The sequence below is a fragment of the Esox lucius genome, chromosome 8 (assembly GCF_011004845.1).
Source record: "Esox lucius isolate fEsoLuc1 chromosome 8, fEsoLuc1.pri, whole genome shotgun sequence".
NCBI classification, from domain to species: Eukaryota; Metazoa; Chordata; class Actinopteri; order Esociformes; family Esocidae; genus Esox; species Esox lucius.
The window spans coordinates 2735516-2750963 of record NC_047576.1 but is presented as its reverse complement, the minus strand read 5'-3'; the positions used below and the strand labels follow the sequence as shown (position 1 = coordinate 2750963).

General features: G+C 42.9%; 1 protein-coding gene across 4 annotated transcripts; it reads left to right on the top strand.

The window, feature by feature from the left end:
• The first annotated feature begins 426 nt into the window (after positions 1-426).
• Positions 427-15329, top strand: plaat1 (phospholipase A and acyltransferase 1). 4 transcript variants are annotated; one of them, XM_029121801.2, is made up of 5 exons: positions 427-503; positions 12137-12186; positions 12795-12933; positions 14354-14622; positions 14986-15329. In XM_029121801.2, the coding sequence occupies exons 2-5, from the start codon at positions 12160-12162 to the stop codon at positions 15085-15087; spliced, it is 537 nt and encodes a 178-aa protein (XP_028977634.1). In that variant the 5' UTR covers positions 427-503; positions 12137-12159; the 3' UTR covers positions 15088-15329. The 4 variants fall into 4 exon arrangements, with proteins under 4 accessions (XP_028977634.1, XP_019904504.1, XP_010895848.1 ...); XM_020048945.2 differs by lacking the exon at positions 427-503 and adding an exon at positions 4853-5365; XM_010897546.3 differs by lacking the exon at positions 427-503 and adding an exon at positions 11090-11208 and having other exon boundaries at positions 12843-12933.
• Positions 15330-15448: the final 119 nt, after the last annotated feature.

The following is a 15448-nucleotide window of genomic DNA, read 5'->3' as shown; positions in this document are numbered from 1 at the left end:
TAAAATAAAAAGCACAATTTTGCACTCTTCTTTATTTGGTCCCTGTATCTATCCATTGGCTGTTTTGAACATTTGGTGTGTTTTATGTTGGGACTCCCACATCATACCCTAGATGTGCCACTGGGTCATTACATTCTCCCTCAAACACACACACTTCCTCTCATTTTATAACACTCCCCCCCTCTCTCATTCCCTGCCACATCTTCTATAACACTCCCCCTCTCTCTCATTCCCTGCCACATCTTCTATAACACTCCCCCTCTCTCTCATTCCCTGCCACATCTTCTATAACACTCCCCCCCTCTCTCATTCCCTGCCACATCTTCTTCTCATTCAGTTGTCTTTCATTACTGCTACTCTGCACCCATATCTGCTATTTACAGTTGATGACAATTTCTTCTGACACTTTGCCTCTCAGGTCTATTTGTCTGTGCTACTGAAAGAGTTGTGATGGCTGTCAATATATGGCGACTATAAGGAATACATAGGGGACACCAAATAAGGTAAGCTCTGCCCGTCGTATTTGGTGGCTTTCAGGGGGGTTGCGGTTGGTGGGTTGATTTTTTCAGGGGGGTTGCGGTTGGTTTGGTTGATGCCTGGCAATGTGGGTGGATTGATTTCCTGCCTGTGGGGCCCAGTCCGGGGCCTCCCCCTCTCAGTTCCAAAGTGTTACGCTGCTATATTATGGTGCTGGGGGATATGAGGAATGCCCTTCTAACTTTTCTCAGTTTTTAATTTTAGGAGGAGATTAGGTCCTGGTCCACACCTGCGGAATACCTGGTTTGGGGGGCCCGTTGCTGTCCCTGTCCTTGTCCACCTGGTCATACTTTTGACCTAGTCTAGAATCAAATAGACTCTGGATTTAGCCCAGAGAAATGTATTCATTATTCCAATTGGAATCTTAATATCTCACCCGGCACAGCCAGAAGAGGACTGGTCACCCCTCTGAGCCTGGGTCCTCTCTAGGTTTCTTCCTAAAATTTGGCCTTCTTAGGGAGTTTTTCCTAGCCACTGAAATCCAACACTACTGTTGTTTGCTCCTTGGGGTTTAAGGCCGAGTGTCTCTGTAAAGCACTTTGTGACAACTGCTGTTGTAAAAAGGGCTTTATAAATAAATTTGATTGATTGATTGATTGAAACAACTGCAATCTCTGGCACTAAAAGCACACAACTATAACTACTGTGCTACCAAGTGATTTCAGTTAGTTGTCAATATATGGCAACTATACGGAATACATGCGCTGCCTGCTGTATTACGTGTCCCTTTTGAAACAATTGTGTTTAGTACAGAAAATGTTGTTTTCAGATTTTCCCAACAAGACATTCCACAGGTTAAAGCCATATTAGAGTAGATTATTAATGTAATGAAAAAGGACAGTATTTCTAATAACTCAAGGTATGACTCTACCCATCTAATATCGCAAAATGATTATTCAAAAATTAAGAAAATTAAACTGGCTGCAGCAGAATTTGAACCCTCAACCTCTCGCATAGAAAGCACACAACACTACCTACTGTATTCAAACCCACAACATCCCACAACTTTACCTACTTTTTTATTTTCAAAAATTACTTAATTTACAATATGTACAGTAAAGACATTGTTTTGATCGAACTCAATACATGCTCAGATGTATAATTAATCTTCGGTAAAACAACACATCTGATTTAACAGATAAACATTCACCCAGCCACTTTCCCCGTTTCGCCCACACATATTTGCTTAACCACTCTCTCTTCCAATTCTTATGTCTTTTACTTTACAGTAATACCCCTTTAATTCATCACATTCAACAAACATATGCATTAATGTTTAAGGTACACATCCACAAACATCAAATTCTCTTGTTATATTACGTTTAAGGTTATGTAGCACTATTTTAGTGTATATTGTATTGTGTCATAACTTGAAATCATTATTTTCGCGCTCCAATTTATTTCCAGGTAAATGTAAATTACCCTACAAATGTGCCATGTTCAGCCATGGAAACATCTTCACCCACATCTTCTCAGTTGCAGGTCTATATGTAGCCAGAAACATACTATAGAATAGTATGTCAAACACAGGAAATGTCTTTGGCCACATTAATGGAACATTTGTACTGGCTCCAGCAGGATTTGAACCACATACATCTGTAACTAAATGCACGTCTCAACCCGCACAGCTCCTCAGGAAGTATCTCTGTGTAGAACCTTTTGGTGCCTTTATGGATTAAAGAAGGGACACAAAATATGGCAGGCATAGTTCGTTAAATTAATAGAGGTACCAGTGGGAATCGAACCACCAACCCCTGGGAGTAAAAGCTCTCAGCTCAACCACCAGACCTACACAAGCACACAGTCCTAATTCAGAAATATTTGGCGCCATTATGGCGTTGCCCGCCATATTTCGTGTCCCTGTCAATCAACAGTGTTTTGTCCAGATAATGTCTTCAGATGTGTCCTGTCACTTCCTCACCAACACTTTCAACAGGTTAACCTCATTTCAGTGTAAACTGTAATAAATGTTTTTAAAAGTATTTCTGTCAGACACAGGGAAGGACTTTGCCCACATATTCATGGAAAGAGATTCTCCAAATATATCTAAACTAATAGAGGCTTCAGTGGCAATCCAACCACCAACCCCTGGGAGCAAAAGCTTCAGGGTGTAGTAATGTTGTCTTCCAACAAAGGGCAGTGCAGTGTTGTGTTACTCTTCTCAACCAAAAGAGGGCAGTGCAAGATTTAGTAATGTTGTCAGTCAACTGAGGGTTGTCAGGGTGTATTTCTCTTGTCAGCCAACAGAGGGCAGTGCAGGGTTGCACTACTCTTGTCAGCCAACAGAGGGCAGTGCAGGGCGTAGTAATGTTGTCTGCCAGTAGACCATACTACAGTGTCTAATAATATTGTCAGGCAATATAGCATACTTCAGGGCGTAGTAATGCTGTCTGCCAAAAGATAACTGTGCAGGGGTGTGGTAATGTTCTCAGCCAACTGAGAGCAGTGCAGGGCCTAGTAATGTTGCCTGCCAGTAGAGCATAGTACAGTGTGTAATAATGTTGTCAGGCAAAATAGCATAGTGCAGTGTGCAGTAAAATTTTGTCAGCCAACAGTGGGCAGTGCAGTGTGTAATAATGTTGTCTGCCCACAGAGGGCAGTACATGGTGTAGTAATGTTGTCAGGCAACAGATGGCAGTGCAAGGTTGGACTACTCTGGTCAGCCAACGGAGGAGAGTACATGATGTAGACATTTGTCAGCCAAAACAGCATAGTGCAGGGTCTATTATTCTTGTCAACCAAGAGAAGGCAGTGCAGGGTGTATTAATGCTGTCTGCCAATAGAACATAGTACAGTGTATAATAATGTTGTCAGGCAATATAGCATACTTCTGGGTTTAGTAATGTTGTCAGCCAAAAGAGGGCCATACATGGTGTAGTAATATTGTCAGCCAACAGAAGGGAGTGCGGGTGTGTATTACTGTTGCCAGCCAATAGAAGGCAGTACATGGTGTAGAAACTTAGGCAACAGAGGGCAGTACATGGTGTAGTAATGTTGTCAGCCAACAGAGAGCAGCGCAGGGTGTATTACACTTGTCAGCCACCAGAGAGCAGTGCAGGCTGTATTACACTTCTCAGCCACCAGAGGGAAGTACAGGGCATAGTAAGGTTGTCTGCCAATAGAGTATAGTACAGTATGTAAACATTCCAATGGGCATCTGTATTTGGATTAATCTACACAAATTCTTGATGACTAATAAAGTCATACAAGATTCTTCACAGATGTTGTCCCTGTAATTATGTCATCTCTAAGTATATAATTAATGTAAAAAGTGAATGTGGTTTCTGTGATTTACAATAATGAGGCTTTGGAGCATTTATTCTAGGAGTGTTCATATAGTAAAACCTTGATTGACAGGGACACAAAATATGGCGAGCAGCGCCTGCCATATTTCGTGTCCCCTATGTAATCCATAAAGGGGCCAGAAATGTCAAGTTAACTTACTTGTGCTTGGGTAGGTCAGGTGGTTGTGCTGTGTGCTGGGACATAGCTGTTTTCGGTGCTGGCTTTTGAGTAAGGCATTGTTGGCTTTTCACTTTTTGACTTTTTTTTTCCTCTTTTGGTTTTTTTTCCAGCGGCTTGCGCCGGTTGGGGTACTTACTTCTTGTCCCGGTACACGCCAGTGTGCTGGAAATGGCGGATCGCATTGGAGTTGAACCTCGAGTTGGCCGACTACCGACAGGCAGTGTGGCAGGGATTACTGGGCAGCAATCGAAGACGTACGATAAGTGTCTTACTGTGGCGTTCGAGATAATTGGAGAAGAGAAAGTGGAGTTGATTGAGCTGCTGCGCGCCATCAGAGATGTGTGTGGACAAGTTAATGGCTGTCGAAGTCGAGGGGGAAAGAAGTATGAAGTAACCAGGTCGCATCCAAAGGGGAAGGAGAAACGAATGGATGGCTTCAAATACTAAAGGCTGTCGAGTGATGGCAAAATATCTCTCGAGGGATGAATTGATGGTGTTGTTCATGAATCTGCCGGTGTATCTTTCAGATGATGATATATTGTACCAGCTATGGAAATGGGGGGGGGTAACTGCTGTCTCTCCTATAATGAGGAACCACTGGCCAGGTACAGATGTAGCGAATGGAACGAGACGCTGTAAGGTGAAACTCTCGGAGACGGTCAGATCGCTTCCTTACTCCGTGAAATTTGAAACCCTGGAGGGAGCTGTCTGCTTCAGAGTGTTACACGATAGACAGATTAAGGTGTCTAGGATTTGCTTACAGCCAGGGCATGTGGTGCGGGAATGTCCTGATTTTAAATGTCATCGGTGTGGAGTGCAAGGACAGTACGCAAATGAGTGTGACTATTGCACAGAGCAGCGGTGCAAAAAATGCGAAGAGCGCATATCTCGTTGTGCATGCCCGGTTGAAGAGGCAGAATAACCCCCAGCACTGGATGAATCAGAGGTTTCGGGACCACAGACGGACGGATCGGCTTAGAACGGGCGAAGGAGCGGAGGGAGGTACTGGTTTGGTGATACCATGATCCATGGCGGAGAGCAGATTGGGGCGAGTCTTGATTCGGCGATTGTGCGTGACGATGGACGGATAGAGCAACCGGCTTGGGAGGGTGACGCAGCGGCGCCAAGCACGGACGAGGGAGAAGAGGTTTTGGAGACCCAGCACGTGAATTCTGATGATGATGATTTCGAAGAAGCGGAGATGAACGGTTGAGGAAGGGGCTAAGGCGATTGGAGGAACAGGTTCCAGTATAGTCAGTGGCGGGAAGAGGAAAGGCAGGAAGAAGGCTGCGGGGTGGATGATGAAAAGGAGAACTGTGCCTAGATGACGGTCTACTTAACGGTCCCACTTTTCTGCTTAATGGTATGTATTGCTTCACTGAATGCGAAGGGGTTTTAATAAAGCATTTGATAGAGTGGAGCATAGCTTTTTATTGCACACTTTAGAGAAGGTGGGTTTTGGGTTTAGACTGGTGGCTTGGACCACTTTATTGTATGGAGAGGCAAAAAGTTGTGTTAAGTGCAATGGGTGAGGCAAGGATGCCCCCTGTCTGCTGCTTTAAAAAACATTGTGGCAGAGCCGTTTGCTGCTTTAGTCAATGGTGCTGGGGCAATACAGGGGGTGGTGATCCCAGGTGGAGATGTTAGTTTGATTCATCAATATGCTGACGATACTACATGCACAGTGAGGGAAGAAAAGGGTGTTGAGAATATAATGGACTGTGTGGAGATGTCTGGGCTAGCTTCAGGGGTTAGGGTTAATGTGCAGAAGTCTGAAATGATGTTCATGGGGAAGGTGGCGGGTATTGGCTGCGAATTGCCGTTTAAGGTTGCGAATTGTTATATTACGGTGCTAGGGGAATTGTTATACCACACCTCCGGCAGAGCTTCGACTGGATCCCGATGGAGGCTGGAGATATTGAGTCCGAGTGGACCATGTTCTCCACCGCCATTGTCGAAGCGGCCGCTCGGAGCTGTGGCCGTAAGGTCTCCGGTGCCTGTCGAGGCGGCAATCCCCGAACCCGGTGGTGGACACCGGAAGTAAGGGATGCCGTCAAGATGAAGAAGGAGTCCTATCAGGCCTGGTTGGCTTGTGGCACTCCTGAGGCAGCTGACGGGTACCGACAGGCCAAGCGGACTGCAGCCCGGGTGGTTGTGGAGGCAAAAACTCGGGCCTGGGAGGAGTTCGGTGAGTCCATGGAGAAGGACTATCGGCTGGCCTCGAAGAGATTCTGGCAAACCATCCGGCGCCTCAGGAGAGGGAAACAGTGCCCTACCAACGCTGTTTACAGTAGAGGTGGGCAGCTGTTGACCTCAACTGGGGATGTCGTCGGGCGGTGGAAGGAGTACTTTGAGGATCTCCTCAATCCCGCTGTCACGTCTTCCATTGAAGACGTCCATCACCCGGGCTGAAGTCACAGAGGTGGTCAAGAAACTCCTCTGTGGCAAGGCACTGGGGGTGGATGAGATCCGCCCTGAGTACCTCAAGTCTCTGGATGTTGTGGGGCTGTCTTGGTTGACACGCCTGTGCAACATCGCATGGCAGTCAGGGACAGTGCCTCTGGGATGGCAGACCGGGGTGGTGGTCCCTCTTTTTAAGAAGGGGGACCGGAGGGTGTGTTCCAACTATAGGGGGATCACACTGCTCAGCCTCCCTGGGAAAGTCTATGCCAGGGTTCTGGAGAGGAGAATACGGCCGATAGTAGAACCTCGGATTCAGGAGGAACAGTGTGGTTTTCGTCCGGGCCGTGGAACACTGGACCAGCTCTATACCCTCTACGGGGTGTTGGAGGGTTCATGGGAGTTTGCCCAACGAATCCATATGTGTTTTGTGGATTTGGAGAAGGCATTCGACTGTGTCCCTCGCGGCATCCTGTGGAGAGTGCTTTGGGAATATGGGGTCCTGGGTCCTTTGCTAAGGGCTGTCAGGTCCCTGTAGGACCGAAGCAGGAGCTTGGTCCGCATTGCTGGCAGTAAGTCAGACTTGTTCCCAGTGCATGTTGGACTCCGGCAGGGCTGCCCTTTGTCGCCGGTTCTGTTCATAATTTTTATGGACAGAATTTCTAGGAGCAGCCAGGGGCCGGAGGGTGTCAGGTTTGGGGACCACACAATTTCGTCTCTGCTCTTTGCGGATGATGTTGTCGTGTTGGCCCCTTCTAACCAGGACCTTCAGCATGCACTGGGACGGTTTGCAGCCGAGTGTGAAGTGGTGGGGATGAAAATCATTACCTCCAAATCCGAGGCCATGGTCCTCAGTCGGAAAAGGGTGGCTTGCCCCCTTCAGGTTGGTGGAGAGTGCCTGCCTCAAGCGGAGGAGTTTAAGTATCCAGGGGTCTTGTTCACGAGTGAGGGAAGGATGGAACGGGAGATTGACAGATGGATTGGTGCAGCTTCTGCAGTAATGCAGTCGATGTATCGGTCTGTCGTGGTGAAGAAAGAGCTGAGCCGCAAGGCGAAGCTCTCGATTTACCGGTCAATCTACGTTCCTACTCTCACCTATGGTCATGAGCTTTGGGTCATGACCGAAAGGACAAGATCCCAGATACAGGCGGCCGAAATGAGCTTTCTCCGCAGGGTGGCTGGGCGATCCCTTAGAGATAGGGTGAGAAGCTCGGTCACCCGGGAGGAGCTCAGAGTAGAGCCGCTGCTCCTCCTCATCGAGAGGGGTCAGCTGAGGTGGCTAGGGCATCTGTTTCGGATGCCTCCGGAATGCCTTCCTGGGTAAGGTGTTCCGGTCCCGTCCCACCGGGAGGAGACCCCGGGGAAGACCTAGGACACGCTGGAGGGACTATGTCTCCCGGCTGGCCTGGGAACGCCTCGGTGTCCCCCCGGAAGAGCTAGAGGAAGTGTCTGGGGAGAGGGAAGTCTGGGCATCCCTGCTTAGACTGCTGCCCCCGCGACCCGTCCCCGGATAAGCGGAAGATGATGGATGGATGGATGGTGCTAGGGGTGTATATAAGCTCACGTGGGTGTGTGGCTAGAGATTTAACCTGGACGGCAGTACTGAATAGGGTGAGGCTGACACTACGATGGTATAAGAATCGGATGTTGAAACTAAATGGCAGGGTGACTGTGGTGAATGCGTTACTTTTCTACAAGTTTATGTATAAATTGGGTGTGTTGGATATGCCTAATTGGGTTTTGCAGGAGGTTACAAAGATTGTGACTCATTTCATATGGAATGGTGGGGGGGGTGGGGGGGGTGAGAATCTCACAGAATACCTTAATAGCTGATCGGGTGGATGGGGGTTTGAAGTTGGTGGATCTGCTGTTAAAAAAGAAGGCGATGAGAGTCAATATTGTAAAAGAATATCTATATTGTATTGATGACCAGGGGTGGAAACATTTTATGAGAGATTTTTTGCATCATAGTGGAGAATGTGAGGATAATAGCTTATTGATGAGCATGAGGAAGTGTATGTTTGAGGACGTTCCAGAGTTTTCTAGGGAGGTCTTTGAGGCGTGGGTCGACTTCTTGCCCCACATCTCATATGATTGTAATCACATTGATTTAGTTATGAATCAACCTGTCTTTTTGAATCACAATATTCTGAGTACTGGGAGACTTATATAGCGATCTCCTTGTGCGTTGCTGGTTTGAGACAAATAAAGGATTTGGCCTGAGATCATTCTGGGGTTTTTGCCCTTACAGGCTATAGTGGAAATTATTTGTGAGTATGATGAAGACGTTAGCACAGGTGCAATACATACTTTTTTTTGATGAAGTCAAGAAGAGCATACCAAATGTCTGGGCGGAGTTAATTAACAAGGGAGGTGACAGAGAGGATTTATTTGTTTTTCCTAATTTGTTTATTGGGGAAAGTGGCAAAAGGATAAATTTTTCTGGGTGCACTGTGAAACTCTTTTATAAGATCTTCTTGTCAAAGGTTGTTAAAAGACCAGCTTCTGAGAGAGTTTGGGGGGCAGTTTTTCCAAACCTGGACGCAAAAAAGATTTGGGCTACACTGAATGTCAAGTACAATAGTATTGAATGTGACCATAATCATTTTCAGATACGGCACAATAGGATATACACAAATGTAATATTGCATCAGATTAATAGGGATGTGTCGCGATTATATGTGTCGCGATTATTCCTTCATGTGTATTTGTGTTGCAGGTGTCTCTTCTCTTTTTATGATAAGTAAAAAAGTCTAATAAAAAATAATTGGGAGGTTGATGTTCTGGGGTATAACAATTGGGAAGAAATTATGTTGTTTGGTGTAGGTAAAACAAATAAACTTGATGTAAACTTGATAAACTACGTGCAAGATATGCAGCCCATTTTGCGGCCCATTTTGAAGGAAAAATAAAGGATGTTTGGTCGATTTTTGTAACAGTAGTGAAGCGTGATGTATCTCTTGTAGGTAAATGGGTTGATTTGGACTTTGAGGAATATTTTGTTAATGGAAGTGGACTAATATCCATTATGCCAAGTAGAGGACTTTTGTTTAATTTTTGAGACTGTATGTTGCACTGTTCGTTGATCTTGTTTCGAATTATGGTTTGATTTTGTGTGTGTATTGTAGTCTTGATCTTTGCTCAATTCCTTATTTGTATATATTGTTTTACTGAGTATTTTCTTAATAAAAAAATAAAAAAGAATCTACTCTAAAATGAGGTTAACCTGTTGAAAGTGTCTGAAAAAAAAAACCCACTGTTGACTTGATTGACAGGGACACAATATGGCGGGCAGTGCCATAAGGTTAATCAAGAAGTCTAAGTCCAAAAATGATTATTCCAAAGTTAAGTGAAAGAGACTGGGTCTAGTGGGATTCAAACCCACAACTTGTGGCACTAAAAGCACCTTAATTTACCCACAGAGCTACCAAGAGAGTTGCTATTGCACCCAATATATAGCGACTTTACCGAACACATAGGGGACACCAAATATTATAGGAGCTGCCCACCATATATCGTGTCCCTTTTGAAACAATTGTGCTTTCTACGGAAAATATCATTTTCAGATTTGTGTGTCTTTCTAACAAGTCATTCCACAGGTTAAATCCATTTTAGAGTATATTATTAATGTAATAAAAAAGGTAAGAGTTTTTATCAAACACAAGGTATGACCCTGCCCGTGTTATATGACAAAAGGACCATTCCAAAATGTTGTAAAATATGCTGGCTCCAGCGGGATATTATTATAGAAGTCAATAATTGGCCTGTCCCGAGGACAAACATTTTTTACATTGTTTTTTGCTGGTGATCTTATCCAGAGTAACTTGCATACATTGTTGATTACATAATTTGTACCCAGCTCTCCGTTCTAAATCATCCATGTCAGTTTGTTTATGAATTATTAGTAAACAAACAAATCAGATGTTTTCTGTGAGATGTCCACAGCAAGGCGGTTTTTGAGACATAGTTTAAAACAAACGCAAGGTATTTCATTTAAGTCTTAGTTGAGGGGTATGCACACTAATGCAGAGGTACTAGGAGTTTTGGTTATTTAATTAATATCATTTTTAGTTGAATATTGTTGGTTTATCATATTAAAATGGACTGTATTATATTAGAGGAAAATATTTATTTAGAGATTTTGAAAGCGAGATTTGGCTGTATACTTTTGGTCACTGGTTGTAAATTTTGTTTTTATAATTTCCTGACCAAATTAGGTATTTTCAGGGTTGTACTTATAGATTATGCACATTTCAACCAACCCAAAATGCGAAGTTTAGATTAAAGTTAAATTTTCTTTAAGGTTCGTCCAGTTGTCTAAGTCTCAAATAACAGCTTTTCATTTATAATAAAAAAATACACAGACATGTTTCCTTCTGTTGAAGAATGTATGTATAACTTTCATTACCGCAGTGACAGTTGGTTGCAACACTTCTAATGCACAGTCAGTTCATTCATTACAATTTGATACGACGTGAATGACTGCTGTTATTGGTGCCATGGAAGGGACCACCTTCTAGCATCAGTGACCTTTGGATGGCAGTTCCCCTCATCTGTCCATGTCGATACCATGCAGTAGCACAACGTATGCCTATGAAACACTACCCACTTGCTGGACCTCAAGCAGCCCTTCAGTATTTGTAAAGCTATCAGGCGCACTCTAATCCAAATCAATTTTATTTTTTTCCTAAACAAACGGACACCTGAAGGACTTGGGTTGTTTTTTTTTCGTCTGAATTTCAAAAGGTGCGGATTTAAATCATGGAGCACTAAAATGGAAAGGAAGAAAATGGTATTGGTGTTCGAGTAAGTAGCCTGAATGTTTATTTAATTGAATAGTAATTAAAACTTCTGTGATGTATGGAATATATGTCAATCAGAATTTAGTTTCCATCACTAAAATATTAATGTTTGGTAATTTATTAAATAACCTGTATGGTTTAATGTTCCAGCACATGCTTCAAGACTTATGAATTAATGATAAAATGAACTCACGCAGGTCACCCCTGATGATATAGATTTCAACACACGTCTGGGTTTCTCTTGAGATATTCTCTCTGTGTCAGAATGCAAATGAATTTACAACTACATTTTGTCATCTTTCCTTTTCATGTTTTTTGAATTACACTCTGTTCTACCTAGTTTTCCAATGGACTCACAATTATGATCTTGAACTATATAACTTTCATACTGATTATAAATACTTCTTAAATATTATAGACATTTTATTTTTTTAAATTAGAAAGTGGGATTATGTTCAGCTGTGACAATTTTTCTGGCAGTTTCTCTATTATGTAACTGCTATTGTGACATGTGGCAAAAAGGGCTTGTGTGTATTGTATGTGTGTGTGTATTGTATGTGTGTGTTGATTGTATATGTGTGCACTCTATGTGTATTGTATGTGTGTGTGTGTGTGTGTGTGTGTGTGTGACCTCCACATTGTACTCTGTTCTCCAGCACTCTCTCTGTGAAATGTGCTCACCTATATCCTGACAGTAGAATATTGTCACAAAAAATACATCAATATCCAAGTATATTTTTAATCGCTCTCTTCCTGTTCACCAAATAATCTGTCAGAGAATGTGTTTTACCGATATGTCTTTAGTACACAGCCTGGTTATTCATAGCATACCTACAGTCAGTGGCACAAAGATAACTAAATAGGTTCTACTTTGAAACAGAGGGGGACTGGGGGAGGGATTGAATTGGTTTCAACAATGTTTCTTCTTTCAGAATTTGTGGAAGCATGATGTGGGATGGATAGACGAAACGCAACCTCTATGGTGAGTATTGTTTGGTGTGTGAACATTTCTTAATTTCTCTTCATTGTTGTCTTTTTATTTGTGAGGTGTGAATAATATGCAGTCCAATTCTTTATCTGGGGTGTGTCTACTCCGTCCCTTATGAGCCTATTGACCTAGGAAAAGCTCAGCTCAGTGGGGGCATGTTTAACTATTTGTTTATTTTATTTGAAATTACTTGAGGAATTACTTCTTTTTTTTTAAATAGACGGGTTGGCCAAAACAAAATGACAGTTGAATGTGCATTGATTAAATGTAATTTTAATTATAATTTTGAACCTAATTGAAACTGTGACCAGCAGTCCCAGACAATGATGTGTTTCATGCTTCACTTTTGTCAATACACGTGTGTCTTTGTGAGCTTAGAGTATGATGATTGTGTATTTAATGAGGAAGGGTTCCCTCTTTCTCAGTGATGCCATATAAGAAGTGACAGAGCAGAGTTTGATGGTGAAATTAGTCATGACCTTAGACCCTTTTTACCTGTAGAGTGAGTTACTGATTTGTAAACCATGAGCAGTTATAAATAAATGATAGGATATCGATTACCAATGGGTTAAACTGCCTGACACTACTTTCTCCCCCTACAGATGGCCTCTAATGACTCTGACCTTCTTGACCCCCCCGGTACCCCCCAGCCTGGTGACCTTATTGAGATCTTCAGACCAGCCTATCAACACTGGGCTCTGTACCTGGGAGATGGTTACATCATCAACTTGACACCTGTTGGTCAGTGTTGTGTTGATTAGGCAAAGTGTCAGTTTGGGTATGTCATATGGGTGTTACCTGGGGTTTGTATTGGTGTTGTATGATCTTTGTATGCATGGATTTGTATGGTTGTCATATGTTTTGAAGTGTTGTGTGGGTATGATTTGAGGGTGTATGGGTATTGTGTGTGTTTGGTTAGTATTGCATGTGTATTGTAAGTGACAGATGAGTGTTGTTTGTGGAGTGTATGTGTTGTTTGGGTAGTGTCTGTGTGTTATATGAGGGTTGTATCATTGGTGTTGTATGAGTTTTGTATTAGTGTTGTATGAGGGTTGTATGAGTGTTATATGGGTGTTGTATAAGGATGGTTTGGGTGATGCATGGACAATTTAAGTTGTGTTGTAAGTGGGTCGTATACATGTTCGATAGGTTTCATATAAGTAACATTGTATGAGTGTTATGTGGTTGTTGTATGGGTGGTGTTATATGGTTGTTGTGTGGGTGGTGTTATATGGTTGTTGTATGGGTGGTGTTATATGGTTGTTGTGTGGGTGGTGTTATATGGTTGTTGTATGGGTGGTGTTATATGGTTGTTGTGTGGGTGGTGTTATATGGTTGTTGTATGGTTTGTGTTATATGGTTGTTGTATGGGGGGTGTTTTATGGTTGTTGTATGGCTTGTGTTATATGGTTGTTGTATGGTTTGTGTTATATGGTTGTTGTATGGTTTGTGTTATATGGTTGTTGTATTGTTTGTGTTTTATGGTTGTTGTATGGGGGGTGTTTTATGGTTTTTGTATAGTTTGTGTTATATGGTTGTTGTATGGGGGGGGTTTATGGTTGTTGTATGGGTGGTGTTATATGGTTGTTGTATAGTTTGTGTTATATGGTTGTTGTATGGGGGGGGTTTATGGTTGTTGTATGGGGGGTGTTTTATGGTTGTTGTATGGGTGGTGTTATATGGTTGTTGTATGGTTTGTGTTATATGGTTGTTGTATGGGGGGTGTTTTATGGTTGTTGTATGGGTGGTGTTATATGGTTGTTGTATGGCTTGTGTTATATGGTTGTTGTATGGTTTGTGTTATATGGTTGTTGTTTGGGGGGGGGTTTATGGTTGTTGTATGGTTTGTGTTATATGGTTGTTGTATGGTTTGTGTTATATGGTTGTTGTATGGTTTGTGTTATATGGTTGTTGTATGGGTGGTGTTATATGGTTGTTGTATGGTTTGTGTTATATGGTTGTTGTATGGGTTGTGTTTTATGGTTGTTGTATGGGGGGTGTTATATGGTTGTTGTATGGGTTGTGTTTTATGGTTGTTGTTTGGGGGGTGTTATATGGTTGTTGTATGGTTTGTGTTTTATGGTTGTTTTACGGGTGGTGTTATGTGAGTATTGTATGGGTGGTGGACAATCCTGCTTCTTTTTCACACCCCTGAATATAGATGAGTGTCAGGCTGCAGCCATCTCCAGCGTGAAGTCTGTGTTCAGTCGGAAGGCAGTAGTCCGAATGCAGCTCCTCAAGGAAGTGGTTGGAGATGACTCATACCGGGTCAACAACAAATACGACGATGACCACACTCCCTTGCCCGTTGATGACATCATTCAGCGATCTCAAGTGCTCATTGGCCAGGAGGTGTCTTACGACCTGTTGGGCAGCAACTGCGAGCACTTTGTCACCTTGCTACGCTACGGGGAGGGGGTGTCTGAGCAGGTCCGTCAAGCCATATATTTTTATTGCAATCTTCCGGTCTCTGTCTTCTTCTGTGCACTCAGTGTGTGTTCTCATTTCAAATAGTTTGATGAACACGCAGGGGTAAAGAAAAGTGCAAGAGATATTATAAAACTACATAGGTGTGTTATTCCCTCCTCCCAAACAGTTCAAATACAAACTGAAATGAAAGGAACAAATATTCTCTGCATTAGAATAGCCCATTAAAACTTCTTAGAGGGAGAATACAATCCTCTTAAATCGACACACACATGTTCCATTCTAGAAGGTTTTTCTAGAACTCTTGCTAGATTCAACGTTATTCTATTCACTAGATACAACTGTGTTTTTCTCTTGTGAACACAGGCCACTCGTGCCATTGGAGCCATCAGTTTGATGACAGCGGCAGCAAGTGCCTTCTCTGTGCTCGGACTGATCAACACGCGGTCCAGGAACAGGCCCTTCTGAGGATCCTCAACAATGGCAACTTTGTCTGGTGCTACCTGTAACACAACCCAGCATCCTCCCTGTGTTTCGGTTGTGGCGATAACAGGATACTCACCTTTACCCACAAAACACGGATTGAAGGCAAAGCAAGAAGACAATGGACAGTATCACGTATATGTCAAAATTAAGGCAATACGACTGGAGATGTAGAAATTATTAGTTTGAATGTAAATTAAATTAAAATTAAACATAAAAAAGGAATGATTAATAAAGAAAACTGACAAATGGCCGTATGCTCTTTTCATTAATTACTATTTTGGGTTTCTTTTCTTGATACAACTGAATTTAGTCAAGCACAGACAGCTTTTAATATCATTAAAAC